The following is a 19,057-nucleotide window of genomic DNA, read 5'->3' as shown; positions in this document are numbered from 1 at the left end:
CTGAAGGTGCTCAAGCTGGCCTAGACAGGGCTCATCCAACAGGGACGGGCTCCTGCTTCCTCCCCCATGCAGGGGGTACTCTCCACTGACTTCTATCTAACTAGTCTCCACCCTCTCTTAGGGATAGCTAGAATGGAAAGAAGGCTTCCATTCTAGATAAAATAGCTCTGCCATTTATGCCGCCATCTGCTGGTGAACCAGGCATATCACACTTAAACACAACAGTTACATGGAAATATGAATACACCTTTGATGACATGAGGTTAACCATAGGAGATAGTAGCAAGGCGCAGAGGTGGTAACGACACTCTGGGACGTTTCACATGGTCCTGACTGATGAGCTTGCCCATGATGCTTTGTAGGCAGCCTGTCAGCCAGACATGGGCAGGATATTGGCTGGTCTATAAGGGTCTTTGGTAGCTCAGAGGCACAGACACCACTAGGGGAGGATTAGTAAGGTGGCCCTAGAAAAAAACTAGAAGTGGCCTCATGTTGTAGGTGGGACTAAAATGATAGAAGACAGGACAACAAAAATAAGCAGGTACAACAGAAGTAGACAGGGCCTGCAGTACCAAAGTACTGATGCAGCAGAATCAAATACCACAGTGCAGCACAAAATACTGACACCCTCTCCACAATATTCAACTGTATCATTGTCCTGAGGATGGTAATGCAGTTGAGTTCAGGAGGGCAACTGCAGCCGTTGAACATCAGATCATTATGTACCTGGCCAGCGGCCTTTAGGAGAGCTTGGGTGGCCCTCTGGACATCGGCCCACTGGGAAATTTCCCTGTAGGGTCTATGGCCAATCCACCACTGTCAGCTCAGCCAGTGATCTGAGAGGATGTGTTTGCCATGTGCTGGCAGACACTAACTACAGAGACAAGCCAGCCATATTATGGTGTTGAACGGGCAGTGCATTGAGTGTAAAGGCCCATTTACATGCTCCGAGAAACCAGTGGTCAGGAAGGAAGTGCTCCTTCCCGACAGTCGTCTGCTCGTTCAGTGCGCGGTGTATTTACATGCAGTGATCACCTCCACAGTATGAGAACGTGGGATTGCTATTGTGATCGCTCGTCCTCATACTGCTGCATGCACCATATTGCAAGGATCTGTACACAATTCCTGGAAGCTGAAAACATCCCAGTTCTTGCATGGCCAGCATACTCATGGCCAGCATGTTTGGGATGCTCTGGATCTATTCAAGAGGAGTGGACCAACATTCCACAGGCCACAATCAACAACCTGATCAACTCTATGCGATAGAGATGTGTGGCACTGCGTGAGGCAAAGGGTGGCCACACCAGATACTAACTGGTTTTCTGCCCCCCCCCCCCCCCCCCCTCACACTAAGGCAAAACTGTGCACATTTCAATGGTCTTTTATTGTGGGCAGTCTAAGGCACACCTGTGCAATATTCATGCTGTCTAATCAGCACCTTGATATTCCACACCTGTGAGGTGGGATGGATTATCTCAGCAAAGGAGAAGTGCTCACTAACACAGATTTAGACAGATTTGTGAACACTATTTGAGAGTAATGGGTCTTTTGTGTATGTAGAAAATGTTTCAGATCTTTGAGTTCAGCTCATGCAAAATGGGAGCAAAACCAAAAGTGTCGCATTTATATTTTTGTTCAGTGTATAATTGCACAGTTTGATGCATTTCAGTGCGCCAGTACCAGTGTGTTTATAGCAGGACACAATTAATTGCCGGGCCCACTCTGTTCCTCCTCTCAGAATATAGCCTGCTTGCCAATTTGTCAAAATCGGACCCAAAACTAATTTCAAGAAATTTGCCCCTCTCTATATTTGACATGTGACAGCTGCAGATAGTCACTACCCTTATGAGGACAGTGATTGGCTCCAGTAGTCATGTGCCATTTACCAGCAGATCCCTAACTGCAGTTTGTAAATGACTGGACCAGCGCTGCTGGGAATGACTTTGGAGAAAGAGGTGAATATAAGATAACGGTTTATTTATGCTCTTGCAGGGTTTGTAGTTAGATACTAGTAAATCCCTTTAATACCAAATGTAGGATGGTACTGGATTACAGAAACAGACCAGGACCTAGAAGCAGGAGTGTAGACACCAAGAACATGGAGAGAGCGGCACGCCCAGAATGTGGAGACAGCAGCAGGACTAAAAGAAGAACGGAGGAGCATAGTCAAAAAAATGACACAGTAAAGTAGTGTAGGACATACAGTATCTAAGGACAGCAGATCGGAACTAAACATAGTAACCGAGGATTAAGACAGGAGCCTTGTCAGGAATAGCCAGTAGGCAAAACTAGGAAGAAACTAGAGAAAGAATTTTGAGGCAGAATCCACATGACTAGGGTATTGGTTAGACTGCTCGGGTCTTCCTACCCCTTACCCCTCTTATCCCCCATTTACAAATAAGAGTCAGACTCAAGAATCGGATTAAATTCGGCCACAGCAGCCGTTTTATTACATAACATAACAGAACATTAATAATTTAACATTAACTCCCAATAGACCGAGTAAATGACGGCGGAGGTCCTAGAAGCCCACATAAGATAAACTACCAAAACCAACTGGCAACTCCATCTTGCCCCCAGCTGATGAACGCCAGCTCAGAGGCACCAGCTGATGGGCGCCTAATCCTCGATTCCTGATAACCGATGAGAGTCCAGCCCCACCCGTGGGGGCCCTTCCATTCTCCACTAACACCATATCCACCAACTTCTAGGACCTCCCACCGCCAACATTGCCCAACTTGACCACCTTAAAGGGGTTCTGCACTTTCAATTAACTGATGATCTATCCTCTGGATAGATCATCAGCTTCTGATCGGTCGGGGTCCGACACCCGGGACCCCCGCCGATCAGCTGTTTGAGAAGGCAGCGCCGCGGCCTTCTCACTGTTTACCGCCGGACCGCCCGCCCACTGACGTCACGACTTGTATCAACTAGAGTGGGCGCGGCTAATCTCTGTTCACTTGAATGGAGCTCAGGCGCGCCCACTCTAGTTGATACAAGTCGTGACGTCAGTGGGCGGGCGGCCCGGCGGTAAACAGTGAGAAGGCCGCGGCGCTGCCGGAGCGCCGCTGCCTTCTCAAACAGCTGATCGGCGGGGGTCCCGGGTGTCGGACCCCGACCGATCAGAAGCTGATGATCTATCCAGAGGATAGATCATCAGTTAATTGAAAGTGCAGAACCCCTTTAAGAATGCGCGTTCCTCCACATCCTCAGGGCTACCTCAATACCACCCTGGATTCCTAACGCCCATAAATCAATTCCCACCGCATTAAGGTGCACACCATACGCCCTCCAAAATTCGCCTACTCAATCCTCCAGCTCTGAATGCCGCACAGCGACCGCCCCATTCCTAGCCACAAATCTGCCGACCACCCTGTTAACCTTAATGCGGGCCTTATTCAACCTGTCCACTGACCTTGCACCCCTCCACGTCCGCCTAGGCACAATATCTGACCAAACCGTAACCATACGCGGAAACAACGCCCATAACCTCAGTAAGTCGAATTTAACATCCCTAATCAACTCCCTGAACGGCCGCGCCCCCAGATCATTTCCCCCAACGTGTAACACCAAAACGTCTGGGGGGCGATCTAAGCGCACAAACCTATGCACCTCCCTCAACACCCCGCCCAAAGCATACCTCTCATCCCGAGCCACCGCAACACCGCTACCTCGTGTGCAAAACCCAATTGCCGCCCATTCGGTCGGACATCCGCTCTTATTGCCCCCCAGAACACGTGTCCCAGTATCCACACCAAGGCCGTCTGCGAACCTATAATGAAACAACAACAAAAAGCAGCCGCATTACCAAACAGGAAAAACATCCCACACCAATCACAATCTCCCTATCCTCACATAAGAGCGGAATCGGATAGACTCCCAGCGCCCTATTTTCTTTATCACCTCCTCACTCAATTCCCATCGCGCCGCCTCCATCGCAGCCCCGATCCTGAAAGAGTGCCCTGTATAATCTACAGAATCAATCCCCAATACTTTCAGGTACCGCTTAAAAATTGCCAGGAATTGGAACCGAGACAGGAATGACCCGTCTTCGTGTCTCAGGAAAAGCTCAATCCCTATACCCTTCCCACCTTCTTACTCCCGCAAACACCTGATCGGACAAAGCATACATCCCGGAACCTCAAACAGAGACAAATGCCTTCCCCTGCCCTCACAATCCGTTTTAGATTTCCGGATGCGTATTTCCCCTCGATCCACATACAAATCCACATCCTCCGAACGCAAACCCCCTGCCTTAGTTACACTACTGCTTACCAATTCCCCCAACCGAAACACCCCAAAAAACGCTAATGAAAAAGCAGCTTTAAATAAACTAACCTCCCATCTAGACCTACAAACTGCCTCCAACTGAGCCCCAATATCAATCAACTACTGAAACGACACCGGTCTTCTAGTTTTCTCAGCCCGTTTTTCTCTTCTCCACCCCCTTAATAACTGCCTAACCAAAAACGTTTTCGTTAAATCTGTATGACCCCTCAACCGAAACCCAAACGCCAACCCAGTCACACACCAATTTAACTGTGCAACTGACCACCCTTCCTCCCTAATGTGACCCAAAAATAACAATAAAGCCATCTCCCAGTCCTCTTTCTGCATCCCTAACTGTACACACCACCTCTCCCAATCCACCCATGCCTTACCATACGCAGCCCAGGTGCCAGGACACAAAGATGCCCGAACCAGCCCCATTACCGTTCCTCCAAGATTTCCCACAGACAAGCTGGACAATCCAACCCCTCGGCCTCCGCCTCCGGCACCAGTTGACGAAATCGCTCCCACTGCAAATGAGAAAGGGCATCCGCAGTACAGTTAGAAACTCCCGGAACATGAACCGCCACTATCCACGCATTGATGGACAAACATCTGAGCACTAAAAACTGCAACAGCTTCACCACTGGAGGAGATGACGTGGAAAGACTATTAATTGCTTGCACTACCCCCATATTGTCACAATGGAACCAAACTTTTTTGTTCGCAAATTTCTCCTCCCACAGCACCACTGCCATCACAATTGGAAACACCAAATTCCTAACCCAACCCTTAGTAACCCAAGAATCAGGCCACCTTCCCGCACACCATTGCCCCTGACAGTATGCCCCAAAACCAAACCCCCGGCCGCATCGGAAAACAGCTCAAAGTCAACATTACTCACCCCCCCCATCACCAACGTCTTCCCATTATAAACTTCTAAAAACCTTGACCAAACATCCAAGTCCCCCCGTAACTCCTTACCCAACCGAATAAAATGATAGGGCGCTTTAACCCCTGCCATTGCGAGCACCAAACGCCTGCAAAAAATCCTCCCCATCGGCATGACCCTACATGCAAAATTAAGTTTTCCCAACAAAGATTGTAATTCCCTTAACCTAATTTTTGCCGCCGGTTTCGCCTTACTAACTTCCAATCTTAAATTTGTTAATTTATCCTCCGGCAGCCTGCACTCCATTTCCTCCGTGTCAATCACGATTCTCAAAAAACACAACTCAGTTGACGGCCCCTCTGTCTTATCCTCCACCAACGGAATCCCGAACTCCCCAAAAACCGACTGCACCGTATGCAACAACAACGAACACACCCTTGAACTCGCAGGGCCTAGACACAAAAAATCGTCTAAATAATGAATAACTGAAGAGCAACCGGACACCTCAACTATTACCCATTCAAGAAACAAACTAAATGCCTCAAAATAGGCGCACGACAAGGAGCACCCCATCGGCAAACACCTGTCCACAAAATAACGCCCCTCCCAACAACAACCCAACAGGTGCATACTTTCCGGATGCACCGGTAACAAACGAAACGCCGCCTCAATATCGATTTTTGCTAGCAACGTCCCAGGGCCCAACTTCCGTACCCAATCCACAGCCGCATCAAATGACGTATAAACCACTGAACATAATTCAGGATCAATACCATCATTGACCGACGCCCCTTTTGGAAAGGACAGGTGATGAATGAGCCGAAACTTATTTGGCTCTTTTTTGGGAACCACCCCCAACGGTGACACCCGCAGGTTCGCCAGAGGCGGGACGGGAAACGGCCCCGCCATTCTACCCAGCATCACCTCCTTGGCCAATTTCTCGGAAAATACCTCCGGATGAGCTAGTGCTGACCTCAAATTCTTAGGAACCCCATACTCCTGCAACGAAACTGATGGAATATAAAAGCCTGCCTGAAAACCACTTCCAGCAACTTCGCCGCCTCCCTACGCGGGTACTTATTTAAAAAGCGTGCCATCCTTTCCACCCGTACCGGCATCCGACCCTTTTCCAACATTGTCCCCCCTCTTTGCCGACCTCCCCTAAAGCAGCGATTCGCTCCATGAGATACATCACAAATGGTGCACTCGTGCTTAAATTTACACTTTGCGCCAAATTTACAGTTTCCTTAGTTGAACAGGAAATACAACCCTCTTGCCAATGCCGCCGCAAAATTCCCCTGTCCTGATCCCACAGCCTCCCCCTGAATGGGCTGCCCAGACCGTACCGGGGCTGTAACCCTTAACCATAGCCCAATATCCTTGTGGTCCCACCGTATGTTAGGCCGGACCGCCTTTCTCTGCCTAAATTGCTCGTCATATCGGAGCCAACCCGTACCCCCATAAACCCGGTACGCCTCCCCTATCGCGTCCATATAACAAAAAAGAGCTGAACAAAGCTGAACAACATTCCGCCGCTTTTTCTCCAATGACGCTGGCCAAAATTGCAAACGCCTGCAACCTCCTTCTTTCCTTTGTCTAACTAAAACCTCTTCAACGGGAGCAGGGAAAATATTTCTACATACTCCCCCTTCCAGATCCGTTCCCTAACCTCTTGTTTTAAGTGCGTCCCTAGCGTTCCCTCAAAACACACGTACAACTCTCCCCGTGCACCGTCATCCACTTTAGGCCTATCCTCCTCTCCCCCAGCCTGAGTCTGTACTGACGCTGACCCAACTGACCTAAAACTCGCCCCGCGTCCGTCTCCCCGAACCCCACACCCCAAGCCGGCAGCGGCGATGCTCCCCCCGCCCCGACACCCGACAACCACCCAGCTAATCCGCCAAAAAGCTGTCCCAAGCCCCTTCCAACCTCCTCCGGACGTCCCGCTCCCCTGACGCCCCCCGGACAGCTCCAGCATAGACAAAAGAGGACCCCATGATATCTCACCAGGACGCGCGGGTGATACTGATCCTGTATCCAGACGCTCCTGCCCGCCAACAGGACGATCACTAGATCTACTTGCCGCGCTGCATCTGTCTTCTGACCGCACTGCTCCCACTCCATTAGTATCGCTCCAGCTTCTATCTAACATGGCGACAGTCACATGGGGGTGTGTCCTTCAACTACCTCACTGGCAGCATGGGGCCTGTGCACGTCCTGGGGAGCCTCCTGCACAGCCCGTCCTACAGCAGAATCTCTCCCTCGCTGAGCGGACCTCCCAGAGCCGGAACACCTAGGAGAATCCACAGACCCTGGTCCTGATCCAGCCAACACTGCTGCAGAGAGCGGGGGAAGGGGGGTTAAATCCCCGCTCTGCTCAGGGGCCCGCCGCTGCATCGGATTCCTCCCACGGCGGGAGCGCCTACCTGAAGCCTGCTGCGCCGCTCCCCGCCGTGGAGGGTCCCCGGAGGGGCTCCGCAATCGGCGCCTGACCCATGGGGTTTCGTCTGGGCTCAATCGGTCGGACCTGCCGCGGCCGTCTAGCCCGTTCATCAGGGATCACCGCCGCCACTGGGAGTCCCTGAAGCAGGCCTCCTAACTGTTCCCTCAACCTGGGTCCCCGGGCCTCCGCTTCCATCCTAATCTGGGCCAGCATTTCGTCAACCGACATGGTGAGTGAGTCAGGTAAGTTCAGTTGGCTAACCGCCCAAACAAAATGGCACCTGAACCCCTCCTCACTTCCACTTTATATAACCCCCACCACACCCCCTTAGTTACCCCGGCAACACCCTCCACCTCCCGGCTACCGGCCTATTAACCCCTTTTAATGCCCAACTCCTCGCCAACCAAACCAGCGTCATGCTGGCCTCCCTTTAGCTCCGGCCTCACTTGAACAGAGAACCACATGGCCCTTTCAGGAACACACCGTGAATTCTATGCTGACCCTGAATGAGGGATATGGCTCCAATATACTGTATAGCAGATGTTGGTTAACACATTAGAAGCAGATACATATAGTAGCTCAGAATCAGAGAAGAGTTTAACCATGGTATTGCTGGAGCAGCTAGGTGTGGCCGAGCAATAAAGACAGAATCACACAGAAGTAAAACAGAAACAAATGCAAACTAGAATAGGCCACCAGGAACAAATGTCATCCATTCATCGCTTACAGTACAGTTCCTGACAGCTTGGTCTACTATTGTAATGTGACTTGTCAGAGAGAGTTTAATATTATGGATTACTGTACCCAACCCTTAAGTTTGAGTTTTTCGGTGTAAGCAGTTAATTTAGGTTATCTACTGGGTCACCAATTTTGTTAACCACCTTACCTTGACTTAAAGACAAAATATAACATGCAGCTCTATATTGCTAGCTTACCATTACAACATATGTAAAACAGTTCACCTAATATGAATTAAAGGATTGTCTCATCTGAGAGATTGGTGGCATGTTGTTAGGTTATATATACTACCAATGTTAGATAGGGACCTGCACCTATCTTGGAAGAGATGGGACCCGCACCTATCTTCAGAATGGGACCCCAGAAATGAGCCATACCCGCTCTGCCGCTTTCCAATCATTTCTGTGAGACTGACAAAAATAGCCAAGCATTTGCTCAACTATCTCCGGTAGTCCCATAGAATTGAATGGAGCTATGGGCACGGTTGTGCGGTACAATTTCCATTTGTTTGTATTGGACTTTCGAAAATAGCCGAGCGTGTTTGCCTGACTATTTACAGAACTCCCATAAAAGTGAATAGAGAGAACACTGTGTATGTGAGGTATACTCTTCTTCACTTTCGGGGGTCCCTTCTGGAGATAGGTGTGGGTCTCAGAGGTAGAACCCAAACCTATCCTAGCAATATGCTGCCGAGGTCTCAGTTGTGACAACCCCTTTAACATGAAATAGTATTATTAGCTGGAAGGAGACGAGGTCTTTGAAGACGTTTTTTGTTTTTGAAGCCCTTTAGTCTCAGATGCCGTCTGATGGTTATGGGGCTGCAGTCAGCACCAGTAAGGGCCTTAATTTGGGTCGAGGATCGGCCAGTGTCTTGACGGACAGCCAATTGGATCCTCCGGCTCAGTGCTGATGAAATTTTTTGGGGTCTTCCACTTGACTTTTTTGTTCCATAACCCTCAGGATCATTTAAGAATTGAAGAAATTCCAAATGACTGTCTTAGGCCTCTTTCACACGGGCGTCATGTTTTTTGCGGGTGCGTTGCGGGAAAATGCGCGATTTTTCCGCGCGAGTGCAAAACATTGTCATGCGTTTTGCACTCGCGTGAGAAAAATCGCGCATGTTTGGTACCCAGACCCGAACTTCTTCACAGAAGTTCGGGCTTGGGATTGATGTTCTGAAGATTGTATTATTTTCCCTTATAACATGGTTATAAGGGAAAATAATAGCATTCTGAATACAGAATGCTTAGTATAATAGTGCTGGAAGGGTTAAAAATAATAAAAAAGTTAACTCACCTTCTCCTCTTGTTCGCGTAGATGTCGGTCTGTTCTTTAGCTGTGGGCTGAATGACCTGAGGTGATGTCAGATCACATGCTCCAATCACATGGTCCATCACCATGGTGATGGAGCATGTGATCTGACATCACCACAGGTCCTTTAGCCCACAGCTAAAGAACAGACCGGCATCTACGCGAACAAGAGGAGAAGGTGAGTTAACTTTTTTTATTATTTTTAACCCTTCCAGCACTATTATACTAAGCATTCTGTATTCAGAATGCTATTATTTTCCCTTGTAACCATGTTATAAGGGAAAATAATACAGTGAATAGACTGTCACCTAGAACCCATGCGTGAAAATCTCACCGCATCCGCACTTGCTTGCGGATGCATGCGATTTTCACGCAACCCCATTCATTTCTATAGGGCCTGCGTTACGTGAAAAACGCACAAAGAGGAGCATGCTGCGATTTTCACGCAACGCACAAGTGATGCGTGAAAATCACCGCTCGTGTGCACAGTCTCATAGAAATGAATGGGTCAGGATTCAGTGCGGGTGCAGTGCGTTCACCGCACGCATCGCACCCGCACGGAAAACTCGCCCGTGTGAAAGGGGCCTTACTGCGTCCCACTTCAGCAGCGATGGCGCGCTGTGAGAGACCCTGCTTATGCAGTTCAACAACCCGACCACATTCAAAAAGGGAGAGTTTTTTTGCCTTTGCCATCACAACGTGTTTCAGTTTATTCGTTGTTTTCATTAAATTGAATGCTCAAAAAATGTTTTGTCTCACTCCCATTTCTTCTTGTTGCATGTTGAAGCTCTACTTGGAACCTTGTTAAGATCCAGCCATGCTAAATATGATTTTTTGCCATTTTTCAAGTGGTCTTGAACTTTTGATCAGGACTGTATTAAAGGATATTTAAATTTTTTTCTCCAGCAGACGATCAACAACAGATGGTCCTTGAAGATGTCAAAACTGTTAAAAATAATTTAGGTGGGTCCTTTAAAAGATCTTGAACAATGTAATTTATAAGTTTTAATATCAAAGTTGCTCATCTCTTGCTGTATTACTAGATAATCAATATGTGTATCCCGGTAAACCATTCAGGCAACAGGCAATTGATGACCACTAATGGTAGCCATAATTGTGCCGAAAAGGATTGTCCTCCAATTTTTCAAAGGCCCATCTCCACTGAGTTCAACCATTTACATGGTCATATTTTTCCCTTCAAGGATTGGAACATGGAATAGGCACAAATCTTCCCATTATATTTTTCCTCTGTAGATTTCCCTCCTGAGGTTGGCTTTCAAATACTGATGCAAAATACTAACCAAATACTGACCGCATGAAAGTGACCTTACTCCTGAGACCTGGTAATTAGTGTGTGACTACTATTTATTCAACTCGCACCGTGCCCTATCACTCACAAGTGTACAGGAAGCTGAGATATAGGGAGCTGTTTGTAGTCTACAGAAACATTGAAAAACCACTTGGCAAATAAGGTTTAACATAGATTAATGTAAATGCAGCATATATGCATCTGGGTAATCATTTAAATAGGGTAAATATAAATGTAGATATAATATAGGGGTGACATAAGTGTTGGGGCTGGCACAAGGGCTACTTTCACACTAGCGTTTTTGCAGGATCCGGCAGGGTTCAGCAAAAACGCTTCCGTTACTGATAATACAACCATCTGTTATGAGCGGATCCTGTTGTATTATTTTTAGCATGGCGAAGACGGATTCGTCATGAACTCCATTGAAAGTCAATAGGAGACGGATCCGTTTTCTATTTTGTCCGAGAAAACGGCTCCGTCATGACCCCCAATGCAAGTCAATGGGGACGGATCCATTTTCTCTGACACAATAGAAAACGGATCCGCCCCCCATTAACTGTCTTGCTCCGCATCCCAGGATGGAAAGCAAACCGCAGCATGCTACGTTTTGCTCTCCGGTATGAGAACGGAACGCAATGCATTTTGGAGCACTCCGCTCTGTTCAGTTACGTTTTGTCCCCATTGACAATGAATGGGATCTCAATACCGGAAAATATTAACCCTAGTGTGAAAGTAGCCTTAGACTGTGTCATTATTGGCAAAGTGTCCTGCAGTTAGACAGGTCAGGAGACAGGTATGCTATATGAGCTACTCAAACAGCCCTGCTAACTATTCAGTTACCATATTCATTGTATTTATTTTCATTTCATCTGCCCTTTTACCCCTCCATTGTATTCTATCCACATCAGTTTCTCATCCTTCCCTCACTTATTACAGTTTACATGAATTACCGTATTCACCTTCTGAATCAACTTAACCCATTATGTCCCAGTGTGCAGCACAAAAAAAAAAAACACTTAAAAAATCGGTAAAACCATCTGCTGTTTCTCTTAATCCTTTTTCTTTTAACTTCAAGAGATATCTCTCTTACTGATTCCACCTTCTTCTATTGCTAATTTTACCTACTTCCCCATCACACATAGAAATCATGTTAACCTCATTAACACATTGTGTCTCCTCTTCCTTCTTTTAACTTTGTGCTTGGGAACCCTTGGTCAGTGTGCAACAAACACTCCTATATTCTTAAAGGGTTTCTACCACTTCAGTTTGACCAAATTAGCTTTCAGACACTAGCGATCTGCTAGTGTCTGATCTCCATAACCATGCAATTCTCAGACCTTTGTGTGGAGCCGTTTCATAAAAAAACTAACTTTTATTCCTATGCAAATGAGCCTCTAGGTGCTATGGGGGCATCTTTTCAGGTCTACTCACACTGTATGCCCGCCCATCTCGTCTTGAATGCCTGCCTCCATCACAGCCATCGGACGAATTCACGCGCCTGCGCCATTCACTTCTGTCTTCGGCACAGGCGCAGTGAGTGAAGGCCGCTCTCCTGATGCCGGCTTCCTCACTGTGATGTAGTCGGCGCAGGCGCAGTGAGGAATTCGGCACCAGGAGCGTATCATTTACTCACTGCGCCTGCGCCAATGACAGAAGTGAACGGTGCAGGCGCGAGAATTCGTCCGATGGCTGTGATGGAGGCAGGCATTCAAGACGAGATGGGAAGGCATACAGTGTGAGTAGACCGAGCCTCTAGGTGCTGAAAAGACGCCCCCATAGCACCTAGAGGCTCATTAGCATAGGAATAAAAGTTTTTTTTTAATGAAACGGCTCCACACAAAGGTCTAAGAATTGCATGGTTATGGAGATCAGACACTAGCAGATCGCTAGTGTCTGAAAGCTAATTTGGTCAAACTGTAAGTGGTAACCCTTTAAAGGGAGTCTGTCACTTCCATATGACCATATACAGTGCTTACATGGCGCTGTAGCACACCTATACAGGATTGTAACGGTACCTTTGTTCTTTTCTTTAGACTTGCACCAGCAGGAAAAACGAAGTTTAATTCATATGCAAATGAGCACTCGCAAGTGCCCAGGGGCGGCGTTCAGTGTGTAAGTGCCCAGGCTACTCTGCCTTCTTTTCACTTTATTCCTCCCCAACCCCTTCCTTTGCCCGCCCTCCAAGTCCTTTATGTCATCGCTAGGTCCGGCCAGGATCCCACACCTGTGCACTGCTTCGTCACACTGGCCCATGCGCACGGTGATGCCCATTGGGGGCACTGCATCACCTCACCTAGTGGTCATGCCCTCGGCCGGACCTAGTGATGACGTAAAGGACTTGGAGGGCGGGCAAAGGCAGAGACTGGGGAGGAGCAAAGTAAAAAGAAGGCAGAGCAGCCTGGGCACCTACACACTGAACGCCGCCCCTGGGCACTTGCGAGTGCTCATTTGCATATGAATGAAACTTCGTTTTTTCCTGCTTGTGCAAGTCTAAAGAAAAGATCGTGTATAGGTGTGCTACAGAGCCATGTAAGCACTGTATATGGCCATATGGAGGTGACAGACTCCCTTTAACTTCTTTCTTTCAATATCTCTTAACCTTCCCGAAGATAAGGTTAACCAAACTTTGCATTCATCAATCTGACACTGCTTCCCTTGCTGCTTTATCTCATAGTGGTTTACATTTTTCTCATACCTCCAAACCTGAACAGGTATGGTGAAGTAGGCATGCTTCTTTACCCCCAGTGCACCTTCCAGGTTATTCCCCCCAGTATCATCACTAACATTCTCATCTTTTGAGGTCTACACCAACACCGTCAGACTCTTCCACCCATTCTCCTTGTGAGTGGCAGCTATCTACCGCTCCCCTATCTCACCCCGATTTCCTTGATCACTCTTCTACCTGGCTTCCACCTTTGCTTTCTTGTGAATTACCAACCCTCATTTCAGGTGTCTTTAGCATCCCCGTAGACACCACTATAACCCATCTGCCTCCAAGTTTCTATCTCTAACTTGCTGTCTTAGCTTCCACAACTTTCTAATTCTGCTACACATAAAGACAGGAATATACTTGATCTGGTCCTTATCTGACCTCAGTTTGTGACTTTACTACTGTATCTCTCCTCCCCTGCTCTCTGATCATAAGTGTGTTTCTATCACTGTCGGGAATTCTCATCCTTCTGAGGGTTCTTTTACCTATCACACAAGCAAAAATCTGTATGCAATTAATGCTTTTTTTTACTGTGGCAAACAGCAAAAACTCTTATTGTTGTTGCCCTGATCCAGTCTCATCTTGATTAGTAGAACTCATTCTTAATCCGTTTTTCACTCACTAAACTCAAGCTTCTCCAATCTATCCTGAATGCAGCAGCCAGGCTCATCTATAGCTACACAGGCAGCTACACCGATGCCTCTGCCTTCTGCCAGTCATTGCACTGGTTGCCCATACAGTAAAAGATTCAAATTAAGTTTATCGCTCACCCACAAAGCTCTCCACAATGCTGCACCCCTTCAGTATATCTACTTGATCATCTATATCTACTATTCTACCCATGCTCTCCATTCTGCCAATGATTTAAGTCCTGATAATATCCTCCATAATCTGAACCTCTCACTCCCATCTCGAAGACTTTGTTTGAGCTGCACCAGTTCTGTGGAATGTGCTACCCTAGACAAACAGGTTCCTTTCCAACTTATACAATACATGTACCCTAGCATTGTAAAATGCTGTGGAATATGTTGGCACTCTATAAATTAAGATTATTATCTGGTGTCATGGCAATACTCCAAGCCTGCGGTGTGCATGGGTGCTGCATCACTCACCTAGCTTCTGTCTGGGGCTGGCGGTCAGACTCCTATGTCCCAGGTTCTAGGTCTCTTTCTATGTGTGTCTATTCATTGAACTTCTTCCTGCAGCACTTTAAGGGTTAATTCCCCTTTTTGCTCTGCGTTCATCTGTATGACTTATGAGCTAATCAGCCCTCCTCTACATGCTGGGCTGTTTGTTTCATCCCTTGCTTGAGCAATAGATTATATGTTGGCTTCACTTGCTTGCTGGGCCCAACCAAAAAGCTATAACCCGTTTGTCTGTCTGTGTATCGACGTCTGCCTGTTTCCTGGATCCTGACTTGGCTCATGGCTGTTCAGTCCACTGATCCTGAGCCTCCTGCCATGACTTCAGGACTGTTTCACGGATTCACATCTATTCTGCATGCCCGGATGTCTGCCTATTTCCTGGCTATTTGCATTACCTAATCCATTGGTGCTTGGCACCAGTGTCTCTGACCCCAGTGGTACTATTCCAATAGGTAGTAACCTAGTCGCTTCACTGCATAGAAGGCCAAATCCCTGTATAAGGATTAAAGGGTGAAAACCAGTGTTGGTTGGCACAGTGTGTCCAAACTCACTCCCTATAACATCTGGGTACTAGTAAACTGCATACAACATATGTCCTGGAGGAGTAAAACTGTAGAGAATGACCTGGGTATTCTTGTCTATCATGGACTAAATAACAGCACAATGTCCATCAGCTGCTTCTAACTCCAGCAGAATTCTGTTGTGTATAAAACTGCTATGGCCTTGTAGGACAGGGATCTAACATTACCACTTTACAAATTATTAGTGCTACCTCATCTAGAATATGCTGGTCAGTTCATAGCAAGGATACCCTATAGCAGGCATGCTCAACCTGCGGCCCTCCAGCTGTTGCAAAACTACAACTCCCAGCATGCCCAAACAGCCTACAGCTATCAGCCTACAGCAGGGCATTGTGGGAGTTGCAGTTTTACAACAGCTGGAGGGCCGCAGGTTGAGCATGCCTGCCCTATAGTTATAAAAACTGCTAAGAAGGGCATCTAAGCTGATAAGGGGAATAGATGATTTTAGTTATGTGGAAATATTAAAATAATTCAATTTCTTGAAAGGGTGGGGGCATGATTGATTTATATAAATACATAAATGACTGATAAAAACTATGAAGAAAGAAATGAATGAAAAAGTTCAATCTCCAGAGGCAACATGACTTCTTCCCCATCAGAGCTGTGAATCTATCAAAAAAATCTCAGATGATTTCTTACAGCAAAATAACATCAACACTTGCTGTAATGTATACTATTCTGGTCTCCCAGATCCCTTCCATTCATCTACCTCATTCTCCATCCTTTGATTGAACTTGATAGAATTTTTTTTTCCAACCATACTTACGTACTTTTACTTATAAGTGACTAATGTTTGGCAGGGTCTTCCACTAGAGCTCTAGGGAAATAATAAGAATCTATACACACTTGTCTCTTTCCATCTTATTTTGTGTCCCAAAAAGGTTAAAAAAATATTGCTTGCCAGCAGACTTCATTTCATTGGGACTTACTGAAAAATGTCTTGAAATACTTTTTGTAGTCCAGTATGGCTACCAGCATCCAGTATGGCATGTAGCATAACTCTACATCATCACTCCATAACCATAGAGATCCACTGTTTTGCTACAAACTTGAAGATACTGTCAATACCTCCCTGTATCTCAGCTTCCAAGATGCTTAAACGGGTTCTCATGCTTTTCATAAAATCCTGGCACTTTCTGTTGTGTTTAGGAAAGATAGTTTGGTCAGTACATACCCGTCCTTTGTGCCACCATTACCACCGCCTAAGCCCAGACTGGCTGTGGGGTCTTCTGCTCAGGTACTGACTGGATTTCTCCCCGGGTCTTAGTGTTCAGCTGCATATACAGTATATGCAGCTGAACAGGAAGACTGAAGAACATGTTTGGTAGTGACCCAAGCAGAGAAGTCAGCAGCCAGTCAGAGAGGGAACATCAGAGGAGCAATGGCTGGGTAAGTACTGACCAGATTATCTTTCCTACAGAGGACAGAAGATGCCAGGATTTTATGAAAAGCCTGGATAACCCCTTTAAGTGTACTGGAAACCGAGATACAGGGAGTTAGTGTTATGGAGGAGGTATCCCACGGTTATTGTAACTACAGTTGTATCCACATCTGTAGATTTTAAGTGGATTTGGGCCATGATTAAGGGTCCTTTCACACTTGCGTTGTCCAGATCCGGCATAGAGTTCCGTCGTCGGGGCTCTATGCCGGAAGAATCCTGATCTGGATTATCCTAATGCATTCTGAATGGAGAGAAATCCGTTCAGGATGCATCAGGATTAGAGATGAGCGAACTTCTGTTTTAAGTTCGGCGTCTAAAGTTCGGGGGCGGGTTAGCGGAGAATCCCGATCTGGAACCGGATATGGATTCCGACTTCCGTTGTGGTCCGTGGTAGCGGAATCAATAATGGCCGATTATTGATTCCGCTACCACGGACCACAACGGAAGTCGGAATCCATATCCGGTTCCAGATCGGGATTCTCCGCTAACCCGCCCCCGAACTTTAGACGCCGAACTTAAAACAGAAGTTCGCTCATCTCTAATCAGGATGTCTTCAGTTCTGGAACGGAACGTTTTTTTGGCCGGAGAAAATACCGCAGCATGCTGCGCTTTTTGCTCCGGCCAAAATTCCTGAACACTTGCCGCAAGGCCGGATCCGGAATTAATGCCCATTGAAAGGCATTGATCCGGATCCGGCCTTAAACTAAACGTCGTTTCGGCGCATTGCCGGACCCGACGTTTAGCTTTTTCTGAATGGTTACCATGGCTGCAAGGACGCTAAAGTCCTGGCAGCCATGGTAAAGTGTAGCGGGGAGCGGGGGAGCAGCATACTTACCATCCGTGCGGCTCCCGAGGCGCTCCAGAGTGATATCAGGGCGCCCCAAGCGCATGGATCACGTGATCACATGGAACACGTCATCCATGCGCACGGGGCGCTCTGACGTCATTCTGGAGCGCCCCGGGAGCCACACGGACTGTAAGTATACCGCTCCCCGCTCCTACTATGGCAACCAGGACTTTAATAGCGTCCTGGGTGCCATAGTAACACTGAACGCATTTTGAAGACGGATCCGTCTTCAAATGCTTTCAGTACACTTGCGTTTTTCCGGATCCGGTGTGTAATTCCGGCAAGTGGAGTACACGCCGGATCCGGACAACGCAAGTGTGAAAGGGCCCTAAATTGCTTACCACTTTCTCCAATTCCACCATATATTTTTGTATGACGTGGTTCCTAATATTAATATCTCATCTCAAAGATGTCCATCCTGTGCTATTTCTCTAAATAATCAAACATAAATCTTTATTACAGAAAATGTCAAACAGAATTTCCTCCAGGAAATCAAAGCTATTAACAAGACTTTGGGTAAGTCATATAAAAACGAGGTTCCTCTGAAGTTTTTATACATCCGTTTGTTGCGTATCCCTTGTTAGTGGCAGACTAGCCCCACTATAAAGATATGACATTAATGGGGTCCACAGAAGTCTATTGATAATTCTGTATAAAAATCTGGAGTATACTGTACAACCAATGTGCTCCCCAATTGTCACGGTCTGGAGTCAGGCTCGGAGGCCAGAAGCTATAGCAGCGGAGCAGATATTCACACTGGTCACCCTGGCTGATGACACGGGTTCACCTGAGGTGCGGGGTCTAAGTACTAACCGGTATTCGCCAGAGCTCCTGATGGTGGAGATGGACTTTGCTGCGTGTTAGTACCAGGTCGCGGTCCTCAGGATAGCCCCAGCAGGAGGTGAGCAAGCCGAGGTCCAGTAGCAGATATAGCAGACAGGGATCAAGCAGAAGCGTGGTTGAATAACAAGCCAAAGTCGGTAACAAATAGTGCAGGTTGGGATTAAGCAGGAGCGTAGTCGAGGAACAAGCCAAATGTCAGTAACGGATGGTAGCAGAGATACGGTCGGCAGCAGTATAGACAAGAGCAAGATATTGGCTGGTAAAGGCACAATAATCTGGCAACCAGGAAGTGCAGAGACATGGCTTAAATCATGGGAGGAGCAAGGGGTTCAAGGTTCAAGGCAAACAAGGTTCAAGGCAAACAAGATTCAAGACAAGATCATTCAAGGAATAGTCTAAGGAACTGTCCAGCACTTCAGGTGGCTCAGCAAGTAGAGGCACCGCCAGACACAGCAGAGGTCCCAGGTTCAAGTCCAGATCTTAACAGTACTCCCGTCCTCCCAGGACATCCCCTGGATGTCTTAGGGC

The 19,057-nt window shown here is 47.2% G+C and overlaps 1 protein-coding gene across 8 annotated transcripts in view; it reads left to right on the top strand.

Moving 5' to 3' along the window:
- The window catches only part of LOC122927361 (CD209 antigen-like protein C), a 99,957-nt gene that overhangs the window by 56,461 nt on the left and 24,439 nt on the right, over window positions 1–19,057 (top strand). For 4 of the 8 annotated variants that reach the window (XM_044279144.1, XM_044279139.1, XM_044279141.1 and 1 more), the window contains 2 exons: window positions 10,560–10,616; window positions 18,149–18,202. In XM_044279144.1, coding sequence (XP_044135079.1) covers window positions 10,560–10,616; window positions 18,149–18,202 — 111 coding nt within the window. Of the gene's footprint in view, window positions 1–10,559; window positions 10,617–18,148; window positions 18,203–19,057 lie in introns of those variants that run through there. The other 4 variants (XM_044279140.1, XM_044279145.1, XM_044279142.1 and 1 more) reach the window with 2 other exon arrangements.

The sequence above is a fragment of the Bufo gargarizans genome, chromosome 2 (assembly GCF_014858855.1).
Source record: "Bufo gargarizans isolate SCDJY-AF-19 chromosome 2, ASM1485885v1, whole genome shotgun sequence".
In the NCBI taxonomy this organism is placed as follows: domain Eukaryota; kingdom Metazoa; phylum Chordata; class Amphibia; order Anura; family Bufonidae; genus Bufo; species Bufo gargarizans.
This window is presented reverse-complemented; position numbering and strand designations above follow the sequence as displayed.